Consider the following 26,410-nt stretch of genomic DNA (forward strand, 5'->3'; position numbering starts at 1 on the left):
TTCTGTGAGTGTGAGTGAGTGAGTTAGTTGAGTGAGTTTCTGTGAGTGTGAGTGAGTTGTTGAGTGAGTTTCTGTGAGTGTGAGTGAGTGAGTTGAGTGAGTTTCTGTGAGTGTGAGTGAGTTGTTGGGTGAGTTTCTGTGAGTGTGAGTGAGTAGTTGAGTGAGTTTCTGTGAGTGTTAGTGAGTAGTTGGGTGAGTTTCTGTGTGTGTGAGTGAGTGAGTTAGTTGAGTGAGTTTCTGTGAGTGTGAGTGAGTAGTTGAGTGAGTTTCTGTGAATGTGAGTGAGTAGTTGGGTGAGTTTCTGTGAGTGTGAGTGAGTGAGTTAGTTGAGTGAGTTTCTGTGAGTGTGAGTGAGTTGTTGAGTGAGTTTCTGTGAGTGTGAGTGAGTTGTTGAGTGAGTTTCTGTGAGTGTGAGTGAGTTGTTGGGTGAGTTTCTGTGAGTGTGAGTGAGTGAGTTGAGTGAGTTTCTGTGAGTGTGAGTGAGTTGTTGAGTGAGTTTCTGTGAGTGTAAGTGAGTTGTTGGGTGAGTTTCTGTGAGTGTGAGTGAGTGAGTTGAGTGAGTTTCTGTGAGTGTGAGTGAGTTGTTGGGTGAGTTTCTGTGAGTGTGAGTGAGTAGTTGGGTGAGTTTCTGTGAGTGTGAGTGAGTTTTTAAGTGAGTTTCTGTGAGTGTGAGTGAGTTTTTGGGTGAGTTTCTGTGAGTGTGAGTGAGTGAGTTAGTTGAGTGAGTTTCTGTGAGTGTGAGTGAGTTGTTGAGTGAGTTTCTGTGAGTGTGAGTGAGTGAGTTGAGTGAGTTTCTGTGAGTGTGAGTGAGTTGTTGGGTGAGTTTCTGTGAGTGTGAGTTTCCCGGAAGCGCGATGGCGCACGAGGTGGGACAGCTCCTGGGGGTGGGGGGGCGACTCGCGTAGGGGTGACCACCAGCACCACCACCACCATCAGCACCACCAGCACCACCACCATCAGCACCACCACCATCAGCACCACCACCACCAGCACCACCACGATCAGCACCACTACCACCACCATCAGCACCACCATCAGCACCACCAGAACCACCATCAGCACCACCAGCACCACCACCACCAGCACCATCAGCACCACCACCACCACCACCATCAGCACCACCATCAGCACCACCACCAGCACCATCAGCACCACCAGCACCACCACCACCATCAGCACCACCACCATCAGCACCACCATCAGCACCACCACCAGCACCATCAGCACCACCAGCACCACCACCACCATCAGCACCACCACCATCAGCACCACCACCATCAGCACCACCATCACCACCACCAGCACCACCATCAGCACCACCACCAGCACCATCAGCACCACCACCACCACCATCAGCACCACCACCAGCACCATCAGCACCACCAGCACCACCACCACCATCAGCACCATCACCACCACCAGCAGCACCACCACCATCAGCACCACCACCACCACCACCACCACCATCACCACCACCACCACCACTATCAGCACCACCAGCACCACCACCATCAGCACCACCACCACCATCACCACCATCACCACCACCATCAGCACCACCACCACCACCAGCACCACCACGACACCACCACCACCACCAGCACCACCACGACACCACCACCACCAGCAGCACCACCACCAGCACCACCAGCACCACCTCCACCACCATCAGCACCACCACCACCAGCACCATCACCACCATCACCATCAGCACCATCAGCACCACCAGCACCATCAGCACCACCACCACCACCATCAGCACCACCAGCACCATCAGCACCACCAGCACCACCACCACCATCAGCACCAACACCATCAGCACCACCATCACCACTACCAGCACCACTACCACCACCACCATCACCAGCACCACCATCAGCACCACCACCACCACCAGCACCACCACCACCATCAGCACCACCACCATCATCACCACCACCATCAGCACCACCAGCACCACCACCAGCACCACCAGCACCATCACCAGCACCACCACCACACCACCACCATCAGCAGCACCACCACCAGCACCACCACCACCACCATCACCAGCACCACCACCACCATCACCACCACCACCATCACCACCACCATCAGCACCACCATCACCACCACCATCACCACCACCACCACCATCACCACCATAAGCACCACCATCACCACCACCATCACCACCATCAGCACCATCACCACCACCACCATCACCACCACCAGCACCACCACCAGCACCATCACCACCACCTTCACCACCACCACCACCAGCACCACCACCAGCACCATCACCATCACCACCACCATCAGCACCACCATCACCACCACCATCACCACCACCATCAGCACCACCATCACCACCACCATCACCACCACCATCACCACCACCATCACCACCACCACCACCATCACCACCACCAGCACCACCACCACCACCACCATCACCACCACCAGCACCACCACCATCACCACCACCATCAGCACCACCATCACCACCACCATCACCACCACCACCACCATCACCACCACCACCAGCACCACCACCACCACCACCATCACCACCACCAGCACCACCACCATCACCACCACCATCAGCACCACCATCACCACCACCATCACCACCACCACCACCATCACCACCACCAGCACCACCACCAGCACCATCACCACCACCACCATCACCACCATCACCACCACCACCATCAGCACCACCACCACCACCACCACCACCATCACCACCATCACCACCATTACTACCATCACCACCACCACCACCATCACCACCACCACCATCACCACCACCACCACCATCACCACCACCATCAGCACCACCACCACCAGAACCACCACCATCAGCACCACCACCAGAAGCACCACCACCACTAGCACCACCACCACCATCACCACCATCACCACCTCCACCACCACCATCACCACCATCACCACCACCACCATCAGCACCACCACCACCACCACCATCACCACCATCACCACCATCACCACCACCATTACCACCATCACCACCACCACCACCATCACCACCACCACCATCAGCACCACCATCAGCACCACCACCAACAGCACCACCACCAGAACCACCACCATCAGCACCACCACCAGAACCACCACCACCACCATCACCATCACCACCATCACCACCACCATCACCACCATCACCACCTCCACCACCATCACCACCACCAGAACCACCACCACCAGCACCATCACCACCATCACCACCACCATCACCACCATCACCACCTCCACCACCATCACCACCACCATCACCACCACCACCATCACCGCTGCGGCACTGCGCTATCTCGCTGGAACATCTCACCTGCACGATGGTTCCTGGAGGAGGAGGAGACGTCTCGCGGTGCCGTCAGCTGACCGCACACGGCGACAAACACAAAGGCAAAGATCCCCCGTATAGCTCTAACAATCTGTTGGGGGCAAGTGCTGTTCGCGAGCGCCTTTGAAGACCGGCACGGCACACGAAGACCGGCATCAGCACCACCAGCTCCACCACCACCAGCTCCACCAACACCACCACCAGCTCCACCACCAGCTCCACCACCAGCAGCACCACCAACACCACCACCAGCTCCACCACCACCAGCTCCACCACCACCAGCTCCACCACCACCACCACCACCAGCAGCACCACCACCACCAGCACCAGCACCAGCACCAGCACCAACACCACCACCACCAGCACCACCAGCACCACCACCAGCAGCACCACCACCACCACCAGCTCCACCACCACCAGCTCCACCACCACCAGCAGCACCACCAACACCACCACCAGCTCCACCAGCACCAGCACCACCAGCTCCACCACCACCACCAGCACCACCACCAGCACCACCACCAGCACCACCAGCACCACCACCAGCACCACCACCAGCACCACCACCAGAACCATCCCCGGACGCATTTGACGATGTTGATTTGTGGGGAGCGGTGACTGCGGCGACCTGAGTTCGATCTCCGTGCATGCGCAACATCGGTGATGATCATCTGAACCGGCACCGAGCTTCATCTCGGTCGAACCGAGCCTGACATTAGCGCCCGGTGCGGTGTGTAAACATCGCCACTGGGGAGACAAAGGCGGCCGGGCGTGGTGCTCGGCACCCACCCCCTCGTGTGCCGTGCCGGCCTTCGTAGGTGCTGCTCGCCAACAGCACTTGCCCCAACAGTCTGTTAAGGCTACACGGGGGATCTTTGTCGTCTGTGTGTGTGCAGAAGTGCCAGGTTCGGTTCGTCCATGACGCCACCCATTTGGCGGGGTCGATTACAATTCACCTCCACTTCGTGGGGGAATTCAAGACGTTTAAAGCCTCAACTCGTCTCCGTCTTACCAGGGCGAGCGCTCAACACACCAGGGACAAGGAGCCTTGATTCGCAATTGGGACCTGGGGCTCACCGGCCGGCCATATGAACGTGGAATTTCCAGCAGTGGCTCTGCGGTGCTATCAACAACAGGGGACGAGCTAAGACCACGAGGGGGGGGGGATCCTTGGCCGCTCTGGTGAAGTTTTTTTTTATTCCGAGTTGAGATTTGCTCGGTCTACCACAAATCCGCGTTCGTTCTTTGAAAGATGTTGTTCCTGGAACCCGCTTCATGGAATGAGCGAGCGGTTTCGTGTTAATTAATACATGAACTCACACATACATCCCACGTGCGTTTTCCCTGAGCGCGCGTGTGCCGTCATCGTCATCACCACCAAAGGTCCCCCGTGTAGCCTTAACAGACTGCCGGGGCAAGTGCTGTTAGCGAGCAGCACCTATGAAGGCCGGCACGGCACACGAGGGGGGTGGGTGGCCAGCACCACGCCCGGCCGCCTTTGTCTCCCCCAGTGGTGATGTTTACACACCGCGCCATTTACTCATTTGAGGCTGAGTCGACTTAGGGGAGGCCCAGGGCCTGTTCAGATAATCGTCACTGGTGTTGGCCGTGAGCGGGAATCGAACCCGGGTCTCCCGGTTTGCAGAGCGCTGACCGCTACACTACCGCTCCCCACCACCACCGCCACCACCACCACCACAGCCACCACCGCCACCACCACCACAGCCACCACCACCACAGCCACCACCACCACAGCCACCACTGCCACCACCGCCACCGCCACCACCACCACCACCGCCACCACCACCACAGCCACCACTGCCACCACCGCCACCGCCACCACCACCACCACCGCCACCACCACCGCCACCGCCACCACCACCACCAGGACCAAGGCGGTAACCCTGCAATTGCCTGCCCATGCCACTGCTGGCAAAAGGACCTCCCATACAGACAAAGGTCCCCCGTGTAGCCTGTCACAGACTCTTGGGACAAGTGCTGTTAGCGAGTAGCACATGTGAAGGCCGGCACGGCACACGAGTGGGGTGGGTGGCCAGCACCACGCCCGACCGCCTTTGTCTCCCCCAGTGGCGATGTTTACTACACACCGCACCAGGTACTTATTTGAGGCTGAGTCGACCCAGCGGAGGCCCATGACCGATTCAGATAATGCGAATCTGTCCCGGTGCGAACGAAGTTCAACATACATACGCACGCTGAGTGGTGTGTGTGTGTGTGTTGGCATAGTGAGTGTGTTGGCATAGTGAGTGTGTGTGGTGTGTGTGTGTTGGCATAGTGAGTGTGTGTGTTGGCATAGTGAGTGTGTGTGGTGTGTGTGTGTGTTGGCATAGTGAGTGTGTGTGTGTTGGCATAGTGAGTGTGTGTGGTGTGTGTGTGTGTTGGCATAGTGAGTGTGTGTGGTGTGGTGAGTCGTGTGTGGTGTGGTGAGTCGTGTGTGAGTGGTGGTGGTGGTGTTATGGGGGGGTGGGGGTGGTGGAGAGTGGTGGGATGAGTGGTGGGATGAGTGGTATCCATAAATCGTCCTCACCCCCCCCCCCTCTCGTTTTGTGCGCCGTTCCTGTCGCCCCGAGCGAGGAGGGGCTAAACTTCGCCCTCTCGACGTCACAAACCCTCCCCCCTCGACGTCACAGAGCCCCCCCCCCTCTGCACACGTCACAAAGCTAAAGCTTCCCCTCCCACAACCCCCTGGTAGCCTCGCCAGAATGTTTTGGCCAAGTGCTGTAAGCGAGCAAACCCTTTATGCATGGCGGTGTGTGGTGTGAGGCCAGTCTACCACGCCCCGGTCGCCTTTGTCTCCCCAGTGCTGATGATTGAGAGACACCGCAGCCGGTGCTAGTTTAAGGCTGAGTCGACCTAGGGGAGGAGGTACACAGGAGCGGATCACAAAGATTCGCTGTCACCGTTTGCGGTGCATCGCTAACGACTGCGCCACCGCTCCCCACGCACCCGCGACTTTTAATATTCATGGCCTACTGGTCGGGAGCTGATTGGCTGATGGGCCGAGTGCGGTGATTGGCTGATGGGCCGAGTGCGGTGATTGGTCATCGCTTGTAAATAAAAATCAGCTGCAGGGCGCGCCGACTGCCAATACTCGGCAACACTCACTCATTGACACACTCACTCATTGACACACTCATAGACTCACTCACTCATTGACACACTCCGTGACACACTCATTAACACACTCACTCATAGAACCACTCATAGACACACACACTCATTAACACACTCATTCATAGACACACTCATAGACTCACTTACTCACAGACACACTCACTCACAGACACCCTCACTCATTGACACACTCACTCATTGACACACTCATTAACACATCATTCATAGACTCACTCACAGACTCACTCACTCACAGACACACTCCGTGACACACTCATTAACACACTCACTCATTGACACACTCATAGACTCACTCACTCATTGAACCACTCAGACACACACTCATTAACACACTCATTCATAGACACACTCCGTGACACACTCATTAACACACTCACTCACAGACACACTCATTCATAGACTCACTTACTCACAGACTCACTCACAGACACACCCACTCATTGACTCACTCACTCACAGACACACTCATATAGACTTCACATGTACATTCATGCACTCACGCAGAGACATACAAACACACTTACTCAGATGCAAAGACAAAGATCCCCCGCGTAGCCTTCAAAAGACTTAGGCAAAGTCATGTTTACCGAGCACCTGTTAAGGCCGAAACGGTGGACAGCAAGGTGAGTGGTCAGCAACCACGCCCGGCCGCCTTTGTCTCCCGGATGTTAATATTTTAGCACACCGCACCAGGTAAATCATTTAAGGTTGAGTCGACTTTGGGGAGGCCCCGCACCGGCTCAGATATTTCTCACCGATGTTGGCTGCTGTGAGCTCGACTCGAACTCGAGCGGCATAGTTCGTAGTGTAGTGCGCTAATCACTGCCCCACCACTCTCCAACACACACACACAAGAGCACATATACATAGGTCCATACAAGTACACGTGTACACACATACACACGCAACCCATGCCGACCTTACGTGGTGAAGTATGGTCGAACAACCTCGGTGAGCGGCACGGGAGTGGATTGAATAAATAACTGTAAGTAAACACACACATTACGATTTAAAGCTTTCGTGACTGCAGGGATTCATCTTCTTGGTTTTTTCGGTAAAGTCACGTAGAAGGGTAGTAATAAAATAATAAAAATAAAACAAAATAAAATAATATAACATAATATTATGTTTTATTTTTATTATTGTATTACTTCCCTTCTACGTGACTTTACCGAAAAAACCAAGAAGATAAACACACACAGACACGCGTGTGTGTGTGTGCGTGAGAGAGAGAGATAATTGGATCTCCCAGTCATTTCTAGATTTGAAGCTTTCGTGACTGCAAGGATTCATACTCTTAGTTCTTTCGGTAAAGTCACGTAGGTAAAAAATTAAATTAAAATTAATAAAAAAAAAATTACGACGTTTCGGAGGCAACACAAGTCTCCGTCATCAGGTGGGTCCGTCACAGCCAGATTAGCTGCATCAAGTGAGGCAAGGATTCAAGATGCAAGCCCTTAAATACACGTCTCACTTGATGCAGCAAATGTGGCTGTGACGGTCCCACCTGATGACGGAGACTTGTGTTGCCTCCGAAACGTCGTGATTTTTATTGTTTTATTTTTTTATTAATTTTAATTTCATTTTTTACCTACGTGACTTTACCGAAACAACTAAGAGTATATCTTCCCAGTCATCTCAGTCAGTCAACCCCATGGCACCTGGGTCTGTTAGCGTGACCTGCCAAGGGGGCCTTCGGCACCTAGCCTGGCACAAGCGCCGCGGTGACGTCAACGCCACTTTGTGGTGAACGGTGGCGGTCTTTGTTTGTGTGCTGCTGCTGCTGCTGTTGTTGTTGTGTTGGTGCATGTGGGGAGCGGTGGCGAGTGGTTAGCCCACTGCACTGACATCATACCTGTTTTTATATCTGTCACCATACCAGTTTTTATATCTGATATCATACCTGTTTTTATATCTGTCACCATACCAGTTTTTATATCTGTCACCACACCAGTTTTTATATCTGACACCATACCAGTTTTTATATCTGTCACCATACCAGTTTTTATATCTGACACCATACCAGTTTTTATATCTGACACCATACCAGTTTTTATATCTGACACCATACCAGTTTTTTATATCTGACATCACACCAGTTTTTATATCTGACACCATACCAGTTTTGATATCTGTCACCATACCAATTTTTATATCTGACACCATACCAGTTTTTATATCTGACACCACACCAGTTTTTATATCTGACACCATACCAGTTTTTATATCTGACACCATACCAGTTTTTATATCTGTCACCATACCAGTTTTTATATCTGACACCATACCAGTTTTTTATATCTGACATGACACCAGTTTTTATATCTGACACCATACCAGTTTTTTATATCTGACATCACACCAGTTTTTATATCTGACACCACACCAGTTTTTATATCTGACACCATACCAGTTTTTATATCTGACACCATACCAGTTTTTATATCTGACACCATACCAGTTTTTATATCTGTCACCATACCAGTTTTTATATCTGACACCATACCAGTTTTTATATCTGTCACCACACCAGTTTTTATATCTGACACCATACCAGTTTTTATATCTGTCACCATACCAGTTTTTATATCTGTCACCATACCAGTTTTTATATCTGTCACCATACCAGTTTTTATATCTGTCACCATACCAGTTTTTATATCTGTCATCATACCAGTTTTTATATCTGACACCACACCAGTTTTTATATCTGTCACCATACCAGTTTTTATATCTGTCACCATACCAGTTTTTATATCTGTCACCATACCAGTTTTTATATCTGTCATCATACCAGTTTTTATATCTGACACCACACCAGTTTTTATATCTGTCACCATACCAGTTTTTATATCTGTCACCATACCAGTTTTTATATCTGACACCATACCAGTTTTTATATCTGTCACCATACCAGTTTTTATATCTGTCACCATACCAGTTTTAATATCTGACACCATACCAGTTTTTATATCTGTCACCATACCAGTTTTTATATCTGTCACCATACCAGTTTTTATATCTGACACCACACCAGTTTTTATATCTGTCACCATACCAGTTTTTATATCTGACACCACACCAGTTTTTATATGTCACCATACCAGTTTTTATATCTGACACCACACCAGTTTTTATATCTGTCACCATACCAGTTTTTATATCTGTCACCATACCAGTTTTTATATCTGTCACCATACCAGTTTTTATATCTGTCACCATACCAGTTTTTATATCTGTCACCATACCACGTCATACACAGGGTGGGGACCACCCTTCCTAATCTCACTGACACTCGGAGAGGGGATACTACACAGCGTGACCAGGGCAGGTTAGGGGCCGTCCATAAATGACGTCACGCACCTAGGAGGGGCGGGGGGGTCAGACATTTGTGACGATGTGTGACGAGGGGGGAGGGGGGGGTTGAGAAATGTGACGTCACATCAAAATGCGCAACTTTAAATGAATATAGACAACACGTTCTACTTAATTAAATAGACTTTTTAATAAATGTTTTCTCCTACAACATCAGAGTGCAGCGCCACATGAAATACGCACTACAATGACAATAGTTTAAAGCGATTTGAAGCATGTTTTATTTTTCTTGGCGAAACGTCGTCCACTCAGATTGTTAATGTTGTGGATTTACTCTGCAACACACCGGTTAGTGCTGTACCAGTAACGAATCGGCCACGTTCTGTTGACCTTTATTTAATTGGCTGTGTCGGGTGGTGGCGGGTTTAACGACACATTCATCCATTTACGCGATCTAACCCACAGAAACCTCTATTATGGATATTGGTCGCGAAAGCCTACGTGTTGAATATCTGCGCCGGTGATGGGCCTCCACTAGGTCGGCTCAGCCTTCAAGGAGCAACCTGGTGCGCTGTGTAAAAAGCGTTTGGGAGACAAAGGCGGCCGGGCGTGCGTGGTGCTGGCCACACACGATTAAACTCTGTACTAAACTATTTTTATTTGTAGCAGGTGAGGCTCCACGGAGCTGTGTAGATATTTTTTCAGAAGCGACCTGGACATCACAAATGACAGCCCAACGAAGTGGCTCATCACGTGGACATTTATAGCAGCAAAACACTCTAAACGCGTGGTGACGTTGACTTGTAAATGTGGTGTGGAAAATCCACGCGACCACGGGGAGAGAGACGCACAAACTCCGACTATACAGCAGGCGTCAGGGTCGGAATGGAACCCACGACCTCCTGCATACCAGGTGAGGTAGTTAACATCTCATAGCCACCGTGATGATGATGATGAGAGAGAGACACGCAAACTCCAACTACATAGCAGTCGCCAGGGTCAGAATCGAACCCACGACCACGTGCATACCAGGCGAGGTAGTTAACATCTCATAGCCACCGCGGTGCCCTTACACTCACTAACAGCACTCCCCCCACCCCGCTCTCCCGGCTACACGGGGGACCTTTGCCTTTGCTTGATGTGCAACGCTGACAGGTGCCACAGGGCGTGGTCATGCCGTGCGTGGAGGCGGCGGCCACGGCCATGAGGAGCCACCGAGACTTCGGCTCCGAGTTCGAGGGCAGCGCGGGGTTTGGGAGCGACGTTGGGGGCGGCGTTGGGAGCGGGGCGGGAGGCTCCGAGGGCTCCGTGGGCTCTGGGGAAGCCGCCTCACTGCCCAGCTTCGTGACCTTCATGGCGGAGCTGGGGGAGCTGGGAGATCCCCCCGCGGGGTACTTGCATCATGGACAACAAGTGAGAGTGTGAGAGAGAGTGTGTGTGAGAGTGTGTGAGAGAGAGAGGGAGTGTGAGTGAGAGAGTGTGTGAGAGAGTGTGTGAGAGAGAGAGTGTGAGAGTGTGAGAGAGAGAGTGTGTGAGAGAGTGTGTGAGTGTGAGAGTGTGTGAGAGCGTGTGGGTGAGAGTGTGAGAGTGTGTGAGAGTGTGTGAGTGAGAGTGAGTGAGAGAGAGTGTGTGAGAGTGTGTGAGTGTGAGAGAGAGAGTGTGAGAGAGTGTGTGAGAGAGAGTGATAGAGAGTGTGTGATGGAGAGAGTGTGTGAGAGAGAGTGTGTGAGAGAGTGTGAGAGAGTGTGAGTGTGAGAGAGAGTGTGAAAGAGTGTAACAGAGAGTGTGTGAGAGTGTGAGAGAGAGTGTGAGAGTGTGTGAGAGAGAGAGTGTGTGAGAGTGGGGAGCGGTAGCGTAGCGATTTGCGCGCTGCGCTACGAACCTGGCGTCGCGAGTTCGAATCCCGCTCACGACCACCACCGGTGACGATTCTCTTGTGCCTCAAATCAAATGAGTACCTGGTGCGGTGTGTAAACATCGCTACTCGGGAGACAAAGGCGGCCGGGCGTCATACTGGCCACCTTCTACCCCTCCCCCCCGTGTCCCGTTCCGGCCTTCATAGGTGCTCGCTAACAGCACTTGCCCCAACAGTCTGTTATAAATACTTGTATACACATCTACGTAAAACATATATATACAAAAATCCCCTGTATAGCTTGTAGGGATTTTTGGGGCACACACATTAACACACACTAACACATTAACACACATAAACAACATCATCATCATCACCACCATCATCACCATCATCATCATCAACATCACTACCATCATCATCAACATCACCACCATCAACATCACTACCACCAGCAACGTCAACATCGCCTTCATCAGCAACACTACAACCACCATCACCCAACCTCCCCCCACACTCACCCAGCGTCAGAAGAACTCTCCTTAATGAGGCACGCGGGAGCCGTGACCTCTGTGACCCCAGTGACCCCCTCTCTACCCCCCCCCCCCACTGTCCGGTGTCACGCGGTGCAAGGAAGGTCATGGTCACCCCCGTGAGCATAGAGCAGCAGCATCATCATCAGCATCATCATCAGTATCATCATCATCAGCAGCATCATCATCATCAGCAGCATCATCATCATCAGCAGCAGCATCATCAGCAGCATCATCATCAGCAAGGGGGAGCAGGGAGGGGAGTAGGAGATGGTTTTGGAACTTGTCTCTGGGTCCGTGTCTCAGTATACGTGTCTCAGTATTGGTGTCTCTGTGTCGGTGTCTCAGTATTGGTGTCTCAGTATCGGTGTCTCAGTGTCCGTGTCTCTGTGTCGGTGTCTCTGTGTCGGTGTCTCTGGGTCCGTGTCTCTGGGTCCGTGTCTCAGTGTCCGTGTCTCAGTATTGGTGTCTCAGTGTCCGTGTCTCTGTGTCGGTGTCTCAGTATCGGTGTCTCAGTGTCGGTGTCTCAGTGTCCGTGTCTCTGTGTCGATGTCTCTGGGTCCGTGTCTCAGTGTCCGTGTCTCTGGGTCGGTGTCTCAGTGTCCGTGTCTCTGTTCCCAGGTCTATTCCCTCGACTACTCACCACTGCCTCTCTCCGCTCCCGTGTCGACTGGCCACACGGACGAGGGGGGTGCCCGGGGGTTGCCCCCCAGCTCAGTCGACCTCTGCTGCCCAACGGGGGGGCAGCAGCAAGGGCAGCAAGGGCAGCAGGAAGCGGCTGCCAGTTACCTGAACAAACGTGAACCACCCGTCGCGTTCTCAGTGTTTAGCTTTCGTCATCATCATCACGGCCACCATCACCACCATCATCATCAGGAGCAGCAGCATATTTACGAGCAGCTGCATGAGCAGCAGCATCATCATCATCAGCAGCAGCATCATCATCATCAGCAGCAGCAGGTGGCTGCGTGCTCCGGGCGGTTGCATCAGTGTGAGCACCAGCAGGAGGAGGATGAGGTTCGCGCCCAGGCTGATGCGGCCGGGTTGCAGTTCGCTGCCGCGTCGCCCTTCTGCTTCGCCTTCCAGCAGCAGGGGCAGCAGGGGCAGCAGGGGCAGCAGGGGCAGCAGGGGCAGCAGGGGCAGCAGGGGCAGCAGCAGCAGCAGGGTGGGCTGCGCTCCCCAGCGTCGCCCCTCCACCCGACGCGCCCTGTGGGACTCGAGCCCGGCACCTGTGCGGTGTGCGGGGACAGCGCGGCCTGCCAGCACTACGGCGTGCGCACGTGCGAGGGGTGCAAGGGCTTTTTCAAGGTGACACATCGAGCACAAAGACAAAGGTGTCCCGGCACACACACACCTCCCCCCCCTCCCTTAGCCGTGTAGTGGTGTAGCCTCGGGGGCAAGTGCTGTCGCGCGCTCTCAAGAGAAGTTCGTCTTCCCCAGAGGCTCCGGATACTCATTTGAGGCTGAGTCGACCCAGGGGAGGGCCGCCGGACCGGTTCAGATAATCGTCACTGGTGGTGGCCGTGAGCGGGAACCGAACTCGTGTCTCCTGGCTCGTAGCGCTAATCGCTACACCACCGCTCCCATTACTACACAAAGACACACATATATACACAATATACACAAACACATAGACACACACATAGATACACAATATACACAAACACATAGACATACACAAATATACACAAACACAGACATGCACAGTATACACAATATACACCCACACACATATAGACATACACACATAGATACACGATATACACAAACGCAGACACATACAGTACATTTACACAGTATACACAAACACATAGACATACACACATATATACACAATATACACAAAGGCCAAGTCAAAGTGGTTTTCTACTCAAATGAGCATTGGGGCAGTGCTCCCTCGTTGACAGCCCCGAGCAAGTGAACGTGGAAATTCCACATTCCTATGGCGGGAGCGAGTGTGTCTGCCTGTGGTGGTGGTGGTGGTGGTGGTGCTGGTGGTGGTGACCATCCACCCCCTCGTGCGCCGTGCCGGCCTTATTCATGAGTGCTCGCTAACGGGACACGTGTCTCCGTGTCTCTGTGAGTGTGTCTCTGTCTCCGTGTCTCTGTGAGTGTCTCTCCGTTTGACCTCCGTGTCTCCGTGAGTGTGTCTCTGTCTCCGTGTGTCTGTGAGTGTCTCTCCGTGTGTCTGTGAGTGTCTCTCCGTGTGTCTCCGTGTCTCTGTGAGTGTGTCTCCGTGTGTCTGTGAGTGTCTCTCCGTGTGTCTGTGAGTGTCTCTCCGTGTGTCTCCGTGTCTCTGTGAGTGTGTCTCCGTGTGTCTCCATGTCTCCGTGAGTGTGTCTCCGTGTCTCTGTCTCCGTGTCTCTGTGAGTGTGTCTCCGCGTGTCTCCGTGTCTCTGCCTCCGTGTCTCTGTGAGTGTCTCTCCGTGTGTCTCCGTGTCTCTGTGTGTCTCCGTGTCTCTGTGAGTGTCTCTCCGTGTCTCTGTCTCTGTGTCTCTGTGAGTGTGTCTCTGTCTCCGTGTCTCTGTGAGTGTGTCTCCGTGTGTCTCCGTGTCTCTGTCTCCGTGTGTCTCCATGTCTCTGTGAGTGTGTCTCCGTGTCTCTGTGAGTGTGTCTCCGCGTGTCTCCGTGTCTCTGTGAGTGTGTCTCCGTGTGTCTCCGTGTCTCTGTGAGTGTGTCTCAGCGTGTCTCCGTGTCTCTGTCTCTGTGAGTGTGTCTCCGTGTCTCTGTCTCCGTGTCTCTGTGAGTGTGTCTCCACGTGTCTCCGTGTCTCTGTCTCCGTGTCTCTGTCTCCGTGAGTGTCTCTCCGTGTCTCCGTGTCTCTGTCTCCGTGTCTCAGCGTGTCTCCGTGTCTCTGTCTCCGTGTCTCTGTGAATGTGTCTCTGTCTCCGTGTCTCTGTCACCGTGTCTCCGTGTCTTAGCGCACGGTGCAGAAGGGAGCGCGCTACGCGTGCCTCGGGAGCCGCGCCTGCCCCGTCGACAAACGACGCCGCAACCGCTGCCAGTTCTGCCGCTTCCAGAAGTGCCTCGGCGTGGGCATGATGCGAGAAGGTGCTGGGGGAGGGGGGGGGCTGGGGGGGGTGCTGGGGGAGGGGGGGTGCTGGGGGTGGGGGGGGCTGGGGGGGGTGCTGGGGGAGGGGGGAGGGGGGCGTGGGCATGATGCGAGAAGGTGCTGGGGGAGGGGGGGTGCTGGGGGTGGGGGGGGTGCTGGGCGGGGGGGCTGGGGGGGGTGCTGGGGGAGGGGGGAGGGGGCGTGGACATGATGCGAGAAGGTGCTGGGGGTGGGCTGGGGGGGGGTGCTGGGGGAGGGGGGAGGGGGCGTGGGCATGATGCGAGAAGGTGCTGGGGGAGGGGGGGGTGGGGGGGGAGGGGGCGTGGGCATGATGCGAGAAGGTGCTGGGGGAGGGGGGAGGGGGCGTGGGCATGATGCGAGAAGGTGCTGGGGGAGGGGGGGGGGCTGGGAGGGGGGCTGGGGGGGGGCGTGGGCATGATGCGAGAAGGTGCTGGGGGAGGGGGGGGGGCTGGGAGGGGGGCTGGGGGGAGGCTGGGGGGGGGGAGGGGGCGTGGGCATGATGCGAGAAGGTGCTGGGGGAGGGGGGGGGGCTGGGAGGGGGGCTGGGGGGGGGGCTGGGGGGGGCGTGGGCATGATGCGAGAAGGTGCTGGGGGAGGGGGGCTGGGGGGGGGCTGGGGGAGGAGGGGGCGTGGGCATGATGCGAGAAGGTGCTGGGGTGGGGGGGTGCTGGGGGCTGGGGGAGGGGGCTGGGGGAGGGGGGAAGGTGAAGGGGGACGGGTGAGGGGGCGTGGGTTGGGAGAGGGGGGAGGGTGAAGGGGGCGGGGGTTGGGGGAGGGGGTTGGGGGAGGGGGTTGGGGGAGGGGGTTGGGGGTTGGGGGAGGTGGTTGGGGGGAGGGGGTTGGGGGATGGGGTTGGGGGAAGGGGGTTGGGGGAGGGGGTTCCGGAGGGGGTTGGGGAAGGGGGTTGGGGGAGGAGGTTGGGGGAGGGGGTTGGGGGAGGGGGTTGGGGGTTGGGGGAGGGAGTTGGGTTATGGGGGTTGGGGGAGCAAAGGGGGGGGGGGGGGAAGGTGGGCAGTCTAATGTATCACGTGTGTTTATCGCAGCCAAACAAAGTGAAGCGGTGGTGATGTCTGTGTACCCAGGTGAGGGGACTCACGAGGCGAGGGATAGGAGGGGGGGGCTCGTGGTAATGAGGGTGACCTGGGAGCGGGCGGGACCAGAGGGGGAAGAGGGGGAGGTTCGGGTGGACAGAGGTCGGGAGGAGGGAGGGGGATGGATAGGATGGGTGGAGGGGTGGTGGTGGTGGACAGCAGACAGAGAGAGGGGGGAGAGGGGAGGGGAGAGGGGGGCGGGAGGGGGGAGAGAAGGGAGGGGGTGAGAGGGGAGGGGGTGAGAGGGGAGGGGGGAGAGGGGAGGGGGGCGAGGAAAGGGGAGGGGGAGAGAGGGGGGGATCCAGCGCTCTGTCAGCCGGAGCAGCAGTCTGGGATGCGCTCGCGGAGTGGAAGAGGATGAGGGAGACGAGCAGGAGGAGGATGAGGGTAGAGGAGGAGGAGCAGGAATGCAGGGAGGATGAGTAGCGAGAAGAGGGCGACGAGGAGGAGGCGGTCGGTCGGTCGGTCGAGAGGGGGTTGTGGATTTCTACGTCCAGTGAGAGAGCTTGAACCCGGGTTGGAGGTCCCTGAGATCGTCGTCGTCGTCACCGTCAGTGCTGGTTGCTGTGCAGTGACGCGGTCCTTCACCCCTCCCCTCCTATTCCTCTTCCCTGGTCTTCCCCGCATTTCCCTGGGCCCCTGGTGGGATCACTGAAGCCTGGCACCGTGAGAGTCACGTGCAGGGCAACGCACCGCGCACGTCACGTGCAGGGCAATGCACCGTGAGAGTCACGTGCATGGCAATGCACCGCGCGCTACACGTGCAGGGCAATGCACCGTGAGAGTCACGTGCATGGCAATGCACCGCGCACGTCACGTGCAGGGCAATGCACCGCGCGCGTCACGTGCAGGGCACCGTGAGAGTCACGTGCAGGGCAATGCACCGCGCGCGTCACGTACAGGGCAATGCACCGCGCGCGTCACGTGCAGGGCACCGTGAGAGTCACGTGCAGGGCAATGCACCGCGCGCGTCACGTGCAGGGCACCGTGAGAGTCACGTGCAGGGCAATGCACCGCGCGTGTCACGTGCAGGGCAATGCACCGCGCGCGTCACGTGCAGGGCACCGTGAGAATCACCTGCAGGGCAATGCACCGTGCGCGTCATGTGCAGGGCAATGCACCGTGAGAGTCACGTGCAGGGCAATGCACCGCGCGCGACACGTGCAGGGCAATGCACCGCGCGCGTCACGTGCAGGACAATGCACCGCGCGCGTCACGTGCAGGACAATGCACCGCGCGCGACACGTGCAGGACAATGCACCGTGAGAGTCACGTGCAGGGCAATGCACCACGCGCGTCACGTGCAGGACAATGCACTGCGCGCGTCACGTGCAGGGCAATGCACCGCGCGCGACACGTGCAGGACAATGCACCGCGCGCGTCACGTGCAGGACAATGCACCGCGCGCGTCACGTGCAGGACAATGCACCGCGCGCGACACGTGCAGGACAATGCACCGTGAGAGTCACGTGCAGGGCAATGCACCGCGCGCGTCACGTGCAGGGCAATGCACCGCGCGCGTCACGTGCAGGGCAATGCACCGCGCGCGACACGTGCAGGACAATGCACCGCGCGTGTCACGTGCAGGGCACGCTGTGGGAAGGCGGAGGAGGAGGCGGCTGATCGTCCGCTTATTTATCACCAACACATTATTACGTTGCGTTACGTAGGCGGTGAAGTATGACTTCACCCCCCCTCCCCTGCCCCCTACGCCTGCCCCCCCCCCCGTCCCAGTGGTGCGAACCGCGAGCCTCAAGGGGCGAAGGGGACGGCTCCCCAGCAAACCGCAGAGCCCCGCCTCCCCGGGCCCCCCGGGCCTCCCAGGGCCCCCAGGGCTCCCAGGGCCCCCAGGGCCCCCCGGCTCCCCCGCGCTCACGGACAGCCCCGAGTCCCTGGCACGTTTCCTCGCCGCGCTGGTTCGCGCGCACCTCGAGTCCAACCCGGCGCCGGACCGACTCGACTACTCACAGGTGACTCCGCCGGTCGCCTTTGAGGCCGTCCATAAATGACGTCACGCACCTAGGTGGGGGGGGGGGCGGGGTCAGACATTTGTGACGAGGGGGGGGGGGGAGAAATGTGACGTCACATCAAAATGCGCAACTTTAAATAAATGTAGAATAGCTATAACAACACTCCTACAACATCAGAGTGCAGCGCGACATTAAATACGCACTACAATGACGATAGTTTAAAGCGATTTGAAGCATGTTTTATTTTCAAAATGGAAATATAGTTTGGGGGGGGGGGGGGCGGGGGGGCGGCAGAGCTTTGTGACGCCATAATTGAGGGGGGGTCTGACTTTTTGTGACGCCATGTGACGAGGGAGGGGGGGTCAAAAATCGTCCAAATTCGCGTGACGTCATTTATGGACGGCCCCTTTATCTTCCCGTTGCTTTATTATCACCCAACGCAAGTATCTCCACGTGTCTTCCACTATAGCCACGTACCCTCTGTGGTATCCCTACCACCATCACCACCACCAGCACAATCACCACCAGCACAATCACCACCACAACTGTCCCCGCAGTATCGAGTGGAGACCACGACTCCGCCAGGATCTGATCCGCAGCTGGAGCAGCAGCAGCATCAGCATCAGCTGGAGCAGCATCATCATCATCAGCAACAGCATCTTCATCATCGGCAGCAGCTGGAGCAGCATCATCAGCAGCATCATCAGCAGCAGCATCTTCATCATCGGCAGCAGCTGGAGCAGCAGCATCATCATCATCAGCAGCTGGAGCATCATCATCAGCAGCAGCATCATCATCATCAGCAGCATCAGCATCATCAGCATCATCACCATGATGAGGATGACGACGTTGACGAGGTGGAGGAGGCGGCGGCGGGGCGAGCGGAGCGTGCGGGTCACGTGCGCGACTTCTTCTCGCTGCTCGCCGACTCGGCGCAGGCTTCGCGCCTGTGGGCGGGCCGCCTGCCCGGCGCCGAGCGGCTGCAGCCCGCGGACCGCCAACTGCTCCTGCGGGAGGCCGCGCTGGAGCTGTTCGCGCTGTGCCTCGCCTACAGGTGGGGGCAGCCCCCCCCCCCATCAACCACCCATCACCCCCCATAAACCCACCCATCACCCCCCCCATCAACCCACCCCATCACCCCCCACCATTACCTCCCCATCAACCCCCCCCATCACCACCCCCCCATCACCTGGCCATCAACCACCCCCATCACCTCCCCCATCACCACCCTATCAATCCCGCCATCAACCCACCCCATCACCCCCCCATTACCCCCCCATCAACCCCCCCATCAACCCCCCCATCAACCCCCCCCATCACCCACCCCCATCACCCACCCCCATCACTCCCCATCACCCCCCATCAACCCCCCCCATCACCCCCCATCAACCCCCCCCCATCAACCCCCCATCAACTCCCCCCATCACCCCCCCCCCATCAACCCCCCCATCACTCCCCCATCTCCCCACCGCCCACCCCCCTATCCCCCATCTCCCACACCTCCCATCCCCGCCACCCCGGGGAAAGGTGAGGGGGGCACGGTGCCACGGTGGCTAGGAGATGTTAACTACCTCGTCTGGTCTACAGGAGGTCGTGGGGTGGATCCCACCCCTGACGCCTGCTGCTGTATATTTGGAGTTTGCGTGTCTCTCTCTCTCTCATCATCACGGTGGTTAGGAGATGTTAACTACCTCGCCTGGTGTACAGGAGGTACGTGGGTTCGATCCCGACCCTGACGCCTGCTGCTGTATATTAGGAGTTTGCGTGTCTCTCTCTCTCTCATCATCACGGTGGCTAGGAGATGTTAACTACCCTGACGCCTGCTGCTGTAGATTTGGAGCTTCCGTGTCTCTCTCCCCGTGGTCGCGTGAAATTGTCTCTGCTTTCCCCCTCCACACTTAGAATCAACGTCACGCGTTTAGAGTGTTTGGCTGCTATCCATGTCCGCGTGGTAAGTCGCTTCGTTGAGCTGTCAGTTGTGGCCAGGTCGCTTCTGAAAAAGAGCCGCTTAGCTCGGTGGGCCTTAACTGGTAAAATAAAAATATAGTTAAAATAGTTTGGAGGTGGTGGTGGAGATGGTGGAGTTGGCGGTGGAGGTGGTGAAGTTGGTGGTGGTGGATTAGGTGGCGGAGGTGGTGGACTAGGCGGTGGTGGAGGTGGAGTAGGTGGTGGAGATGGCATTCGGAGAATCTTGAGGTCATGGTAGAGGTGGTGGAATTGGTAGTGGTGGTGGTGCAAGCGATGTGGGTGGTTGACCTGGAGGTGGCAATTGTGGGAGAGATATTGACGAAGGTGATGATCGTGACTGAGATGGTGGACGAAGGGTATCCCCACTGCGCACGTACCATGGAGGTTTCTTTGACCACGCGTGTGCGGTTAGCGCGCCTCGCTATGAACCTGGCGACCCGAGTTCGATTCCCGCTCACAGCCGACACCAGTGACGATTATCTGAACCGGTACCGGGCCTCCCCTAGGTCGACTCAGCCGTTCTGGCCTTCACAGGTGCTCGCTCCTAGCACTCGCCCCGACAAGTGTGTTAGTGTGCGAGCGCGTATTTGTCTTTGCGTTAGGGTTGGCACAGTAGGTGGGGGGGGGGGCACAGTAGGGGGGGGGGGGGCACAGGTGGTGCATCGGCCAAGTTATCTCAGTCAGTCGACCCGTGGCACCACCTGGGTCTGTCCCGTGACCTCCTCCCGCCAGCGGGCGTTCGACACTGCACGCGGCCTCAACGTGCACCTAGCCTGAATGTTCCTCTGCATGGTTCTTTCGGTAAAGTCACGTAGAAGGGGAGTAATAAAATAATGAAAATAAAACATAATGAAATAATTCTCACGACGTCCTCAGGTGAAGACCAGGTCTGTCGCCCGACAGACCTGGTCTTCACCTGAGGACGGCTGCTTGCGTTGTGGCCGAAACGTCGTGAGAATTATTTTATTATGTTTTATTTTTTTACTAGTTTATTACTTCCCTTCTACGTGACTTTACCGAAAGAACCAAGAAGATGAATCCCTGCAGTCACGAAAGCTTTCAATCGAAATTTAGCCTGAATGTTGTTGTTATTGTTGTTGTAGTCGTCGTTGTTGCTGTTGTCGTCGTCGTGTTCCCATGCCGTCATGGCCCTCCTCACCCGCAGGTCTGAGCCCGCGCGGGGCCGCGTGGTGCTGGGCTCGGGAGCGGTGCGCCACCGCTCGCAGTGCGCGCGAGGATTCGGCTCGTGGATCGACTCCATCATGCGCTTCTCGGCTGCCCTGCACGCCACGGGCCTCGACCTCGCGGCCTTCGCCTGCCTCTCGGCCCTCGTGCTCCTCACCGGTGCGGCACGCGGCAAAGCAGTCCTCGAGCAGAGACACTCGGGGTGGGGTGGGGGGGTAGATCAGGATGAGCAGGAATGCAGGGAGGATGAGGAGCGAGAAGAGAGCGGAGGATCTTCTTGGTTCTTTCGGTAAAGTCACGTGGAAGGAAAATAATAAAAATAAAACATAATAAAATAATGTCATATAACATAATAAAATTATTCTCACGACGTTTCAGACTCTGCCTTCTCGACAGACCTGTTCTCCACCTGAAGACGGCTGCTTGCGTTGTGGCCGAAACGTCGTGAGAATTATTTTATTATGTTTTATTTTTATTATTTTCCTTCTACGTGACTTTACCGAAAAAACCAAGAAGATGAATCCCTGCAGTCACGAAAGCTTTAGAGCGGAGGATGGCGGGGGGGAGGGCGTGATGAATGTATATCTCAAGTTGCCAAGATCGTCGTCGTCGTTGTCGTCAGTGCTGGTTTCTGTGGAGTGACTCAGCCTTTCACCCCTCCCCTACCATTCCTCTTCCCTCTCGCCACTCGCTCCATATCCCTCGCCTCTCCCGTCTGCTCTCATTCCCCACTCACCCCCCACTCTGCCTCTCCACACCACTTGGCTCTCCGTATCTCCCCTCCTCCCCTCTCCATCCTCCCCCTCTGCTTTCTACTCCCCTCTCATCTCCCATCCCCCATGTCTCCTCGACAACCCCCTCGCCTCCCAACTTATCTCCTCCCCTCCCCCTCGTTCACCGCGCCTCTCCTCCCCGGCGTCTTTTCCTCCCCTCTCCATCCACTCCACTTCCATCTCCTCCACTCCTCTCCATCCCCCCCCCCCCCCTGCCCACAGACCGGCACGGGCTGCTGGAGCCAGGCCGCGTGGAGGCCCTGCAGACGCGCGTGGCGGCCGCCCTGCGGCTCCACCTGGAGGCCATCGGCGCGGCCCCGGGTCTCCTGTCGCGCCTGCTCGGCAAACTCCCCGAGCTGCGGACGCTGTGCACGCAGGGACTGCAGAGGGTGTTCTACCTCAAGATCGAGGACCTGGTCCCCACGCCATCCAGCCTCGAGTACCTCCTCCTCGACAGCCCCGCCTTCTGAGCACCACCACCACCACCACAGCCACCACCACCACAGCCACCACCACAGCCACCACCACCACAGCCACCACGATGCCCGTGACGATGATGATGACTTTGATGATGATGGCAATGATGATGATGCTCGTTCAGGAGATGATGGAACCGTTGTCGAATTGCGCGAGAGACGTTTTGGAGATCAGCCGTAGGGCGCTTTATGTATCAAAGGTAGAGGCGCAGCCCTGCAATTGCTCGCTCACGCCACTGCTGGCGGGGGAGGCTTACGCTCAGTGAGAGTCTCCCTCCGTTGGATATTTGGCATCGCCCCCGCCCCCACGCTTGCTGGATGAAGAGGCGGCAGTAGCCACACGTCACCCCCCAAACCACCAGAGGCATCCATCGCAACTGCGCAGACTCACGGCGGGCGAGAGGATTTCAACGAAAACTCGCGCCGCTGCTTCAACTGCCGCGCCGGGAGATGGGAATGGAACCCTGCGCGACCCCGGCTCGCGGTGGCAGCGTCCCCCACCCAATCGCCGAGGCGACGCTGCCTCGGCGAGGCCACGTGGCGAACTGTCTATCCCTCGCCGGAGCACCCTCGCTGCTCTGCTGTAGAGGACTATGAAGATGATGATTGTGACTTTGACGATGATGACGATGATGTTCATTCGGGAGAATCGGACCTCTTTAACGGAATCGCAGCGAGTGATTCCTGAGAGGCGTTTCGAGGGTCAGTGTTACTTGGACTGTCGGCAGCGGCTTCTGCCCAGCGCCGAGCTGAGTGCCGCTTCGTTATTTGTCTCCGACTCGAGATAGAAACAAATATAACCCGTAAAAACAACGTTTTTCACTATAAATCCTTTATATGCGTGGCGGCTAGAGTCCTCTCGTCCTCTGGCTTGAGATGGCTGCCACCTATGGGTCAGATGATTGCATGGCAGCATTAAGCAATTGGTAATTAAATATAATATTTTTGTCCTAAAAAGTGTAAAATTTTGGAAAAAAATTTTCACGAACATTAATTGTCACGCACAACGAGTCTGTGTGCAAAATGTCAGCTCGATTGGATCACGGGATGTGGGTTAAAAAACGACCGAAAGATTTGCACGGTCCTAAGCAAGCAAGCAATTGAACTTAATATAAAGGATTTAAAAATTAACCCGTAAAAACAAAGTTTTTCACTATAAATCCTTTATATGCGTGGCGGCTAGAGTCCTCTCGTTCTCTGGCTTGAGATGGCTGCCACCTATGGGTCAGATGATTGTCTGCCACCATTAAGCAATTGGTAATTAAATATTTAATTTGTTTTCCCTAAACAGTGTAAAATTTTTGAAAAAAAATTTTCACGAAAATTAATTGTCACGCACAACGAGTCTGTGTGCAAAATGTCAGCTCGATTGGATCACGGGAAGTGGGTTAAAAAACGACCGAAAGATTTGCACGGTCGTAAGCAAGCAAGCACGCAAGCAAGCAAGCACGCAAGCAAGCAAGCACGCAAGCAAGCAAGCACGCAAGCAAGCAAGCAAGCACGCAAGCAAGCACGCACGCAAGCAAGCACGCAAGCACGCACGCAAGCAAGCACGCAAGCAAGCAAGCACGCAAGCAAGCAAGCACGCAAGCACGCAAGCAAGCACGCAAGCACCCAAGCACGCAAGCACGCACGCAAGCAAGCACGCAAGCAAGCAAGCACGCAAGCAAGCAAGCACGCAAGCAAGCAAGCAAGCACGCAAGCAAGCAAGCACGCAAGCAAGCAAGCACGCAAGCAAGCAAGCACGCAAGCAAGCAAGCACGCAAGCACGCAAGCAAGCAAGCGAACTTAATATAAAGGATTTAAAAAGGCGGCCGGGCGTGATGCTGGCCACCCAACCGCGCCCTCGTGTTGCCGTTCCGGCCTCCCATAGGCGGCTACACGCGAATAGCACTCGCCCCAAACAGTCCGTTACAGGCTATACGGTAAACGTAACGAACGCGACGAAACGTAAACACGTAACAAACACAACAACAACAACAGCAGCCACAACGACGACAACACCGCAGTGTAATACGACAAAACAATTCCCTAATTACGGCAACGTGGGACACAGGAGGGTATCACGTGTGATGCTGCTCACGTAGGCATTGGAGCGCCGGTGCTCATCTGTTTACAGCCCTGCAGAGCCAGTGACCTTGAACATTCCACGTTCCTATGGCGGGAGCACAGTCGAAGCAACCACCGTTTTGGTCACAGGCTGCTGAAACCCGGAGGCGAACCCAGGAGGCCCTCGGGCAGTCGTACAGGATCGGTGTCCCTGACATCGCCATTCGTGAACCTCCCGAAAGACACAAAGATCCCCCGTATAGCCTTAACAGACTGTAGGGGCAAGTGCTGTTAGCGAGCACCTATGAAAGCCAGAACGGTACACGAGGGGGTGGGTGGCCAGCACCACGCCCGACCGCCTTTGTCTCCCCAGTGGCGATGTTTACACACCGCACCGGGTACTCATTTGAGGCTGAGTCGACCTAGGGGAGGCCCAGGATCTGGTTCAGATAATCGTCACTGGTGTTGGCCGTGAGCGGGAATCGAACCCGGGTCGCCGGGTTCGTAGCGCAGCGCGCTAACCACTACACCACCGCTCGCCAAGAGACACATGCACACACACACACACACGGAGACAAACGCGGGCCCGATGGTTGAACGCACCCATACTCTCGTTGTCGCTGGCCCCAATATCAACGACACGGCCGTTGTGAGCCTCCAACAGGAAGGATTCCATATACAGGGACTCCTCGACTTATGCACAGTTCGACTTACGAACTCTCAAGAGATACGAACAAACCTGGTCCGTATGTCAAGTCGCCTATTCGGACAGAGAGTCGTAAGTTCAACCGCCGCGCAACGGATGGTGTTGGTGGTGGCATCTACATCTGCAGAACGTGAAGAACCAGTGGCGTCTGCAGAACGTGAAGAACCAGTGGCATCTACATCTTACAGGAAATTATACTACTGTTAAAGCCATTCCCCGTGTTTAGTGTACACGCCGTACATCGTGTTTGGAATCGACCAGAGTAAAGTTTGGACTTACGAACAAATCGACTTACGAACAGTACCTCTGGAACCTAACTCGTTCGTAAGCAGAGGAGTGTCTGCACAGTGCCAGTCAGCGAGTTGTCCTCCGTTCGCCCGCCCGCAGTCACGCACAGTCCTCGGCCTTATACCATGTCTGTGTAATCGTGACAATCCGGCGTTGTATAAAACTCTGTGTTTAATAATTTGTATTTATTATATATTTCCCCGCCTCCCCCCCCCCCCCCTTCTCTCTCTCTAAAACTTTATTTCATTCACAAAGAGCTCCGCACAATGCTGCGTGTTCTCGCCGTGACATTCAATGTGCACCACCATCACCACCACCACAACCATCATCATCATCATCATCTCCCACGCCTCCTCCTCCTCCTCATCCCCGATGCCAATCTGGATCCGTGCGGAGTCCCTCTCAATGGGGCTGTGTGTGTGCGTGTGCGGTGTGCGCGCGGTGCAAAGACAAAGGTCCCCCCTGTAAACCAAGAGGCACATTGAGCGAGCGCCTATTAAGTCCGGCAGGCCGGCCGGCAAGCAACACGAGGGCGTGAAGCGGGCAGCACCGCGCCCGGCCGCCTTTGTCTCTCCACCAGTGCCGATGTTTTATTTCGGCACCGCACCAGGTACTCATTTGAGGTC

General features: G+C 55.8%; 1 protein-coding gene across 1 annotated transcript; it reads left to right on the forward strand.

The window, feature by feature from the left end:
- The first annotated feature begins 854 nt into the window (after positions 1-854).
- On the forward strand, positions 855-22,735 carry LOC144951379 (nuclear receptor subfamily 4 group A member 1-like). The gene is made up of 9 exons (XM_078881617.1): positions 855-866; positions 10,973-11,230; positions 13,427-13,513; positions 15,127-15,256; positions 18,104-18,160; positions 18,221-18,339; positions 19,197-19,393; positions 21,473-21,651; positions 22,488-22,735. The coding sequence occupies exons 1-9, from the start codon at positions 855-857 to the stop codon at positions 22,733-22,735; spliced, it is 1,287 nt and encodes a 428-aa protein (XP_078737743.1).
- Positions 22,736-26,410: the final 3,675 nt, after the last annotated feature.

Source organism: Lampetra fluviatilis, chromosome 62 (genome assembly GCF_964198595.1).
Source record: "Lampetra fluviatilis chromosome 62, kcLamFluv1.1, whole genome shotgun sequence".
Lineage (NCBI taxonomy): Eukaryota > Metazoa > Chordata > Hyperoartia > Petromyzontiformes > Petromyzontidae > Lampetra > Lampetra fluviatilis.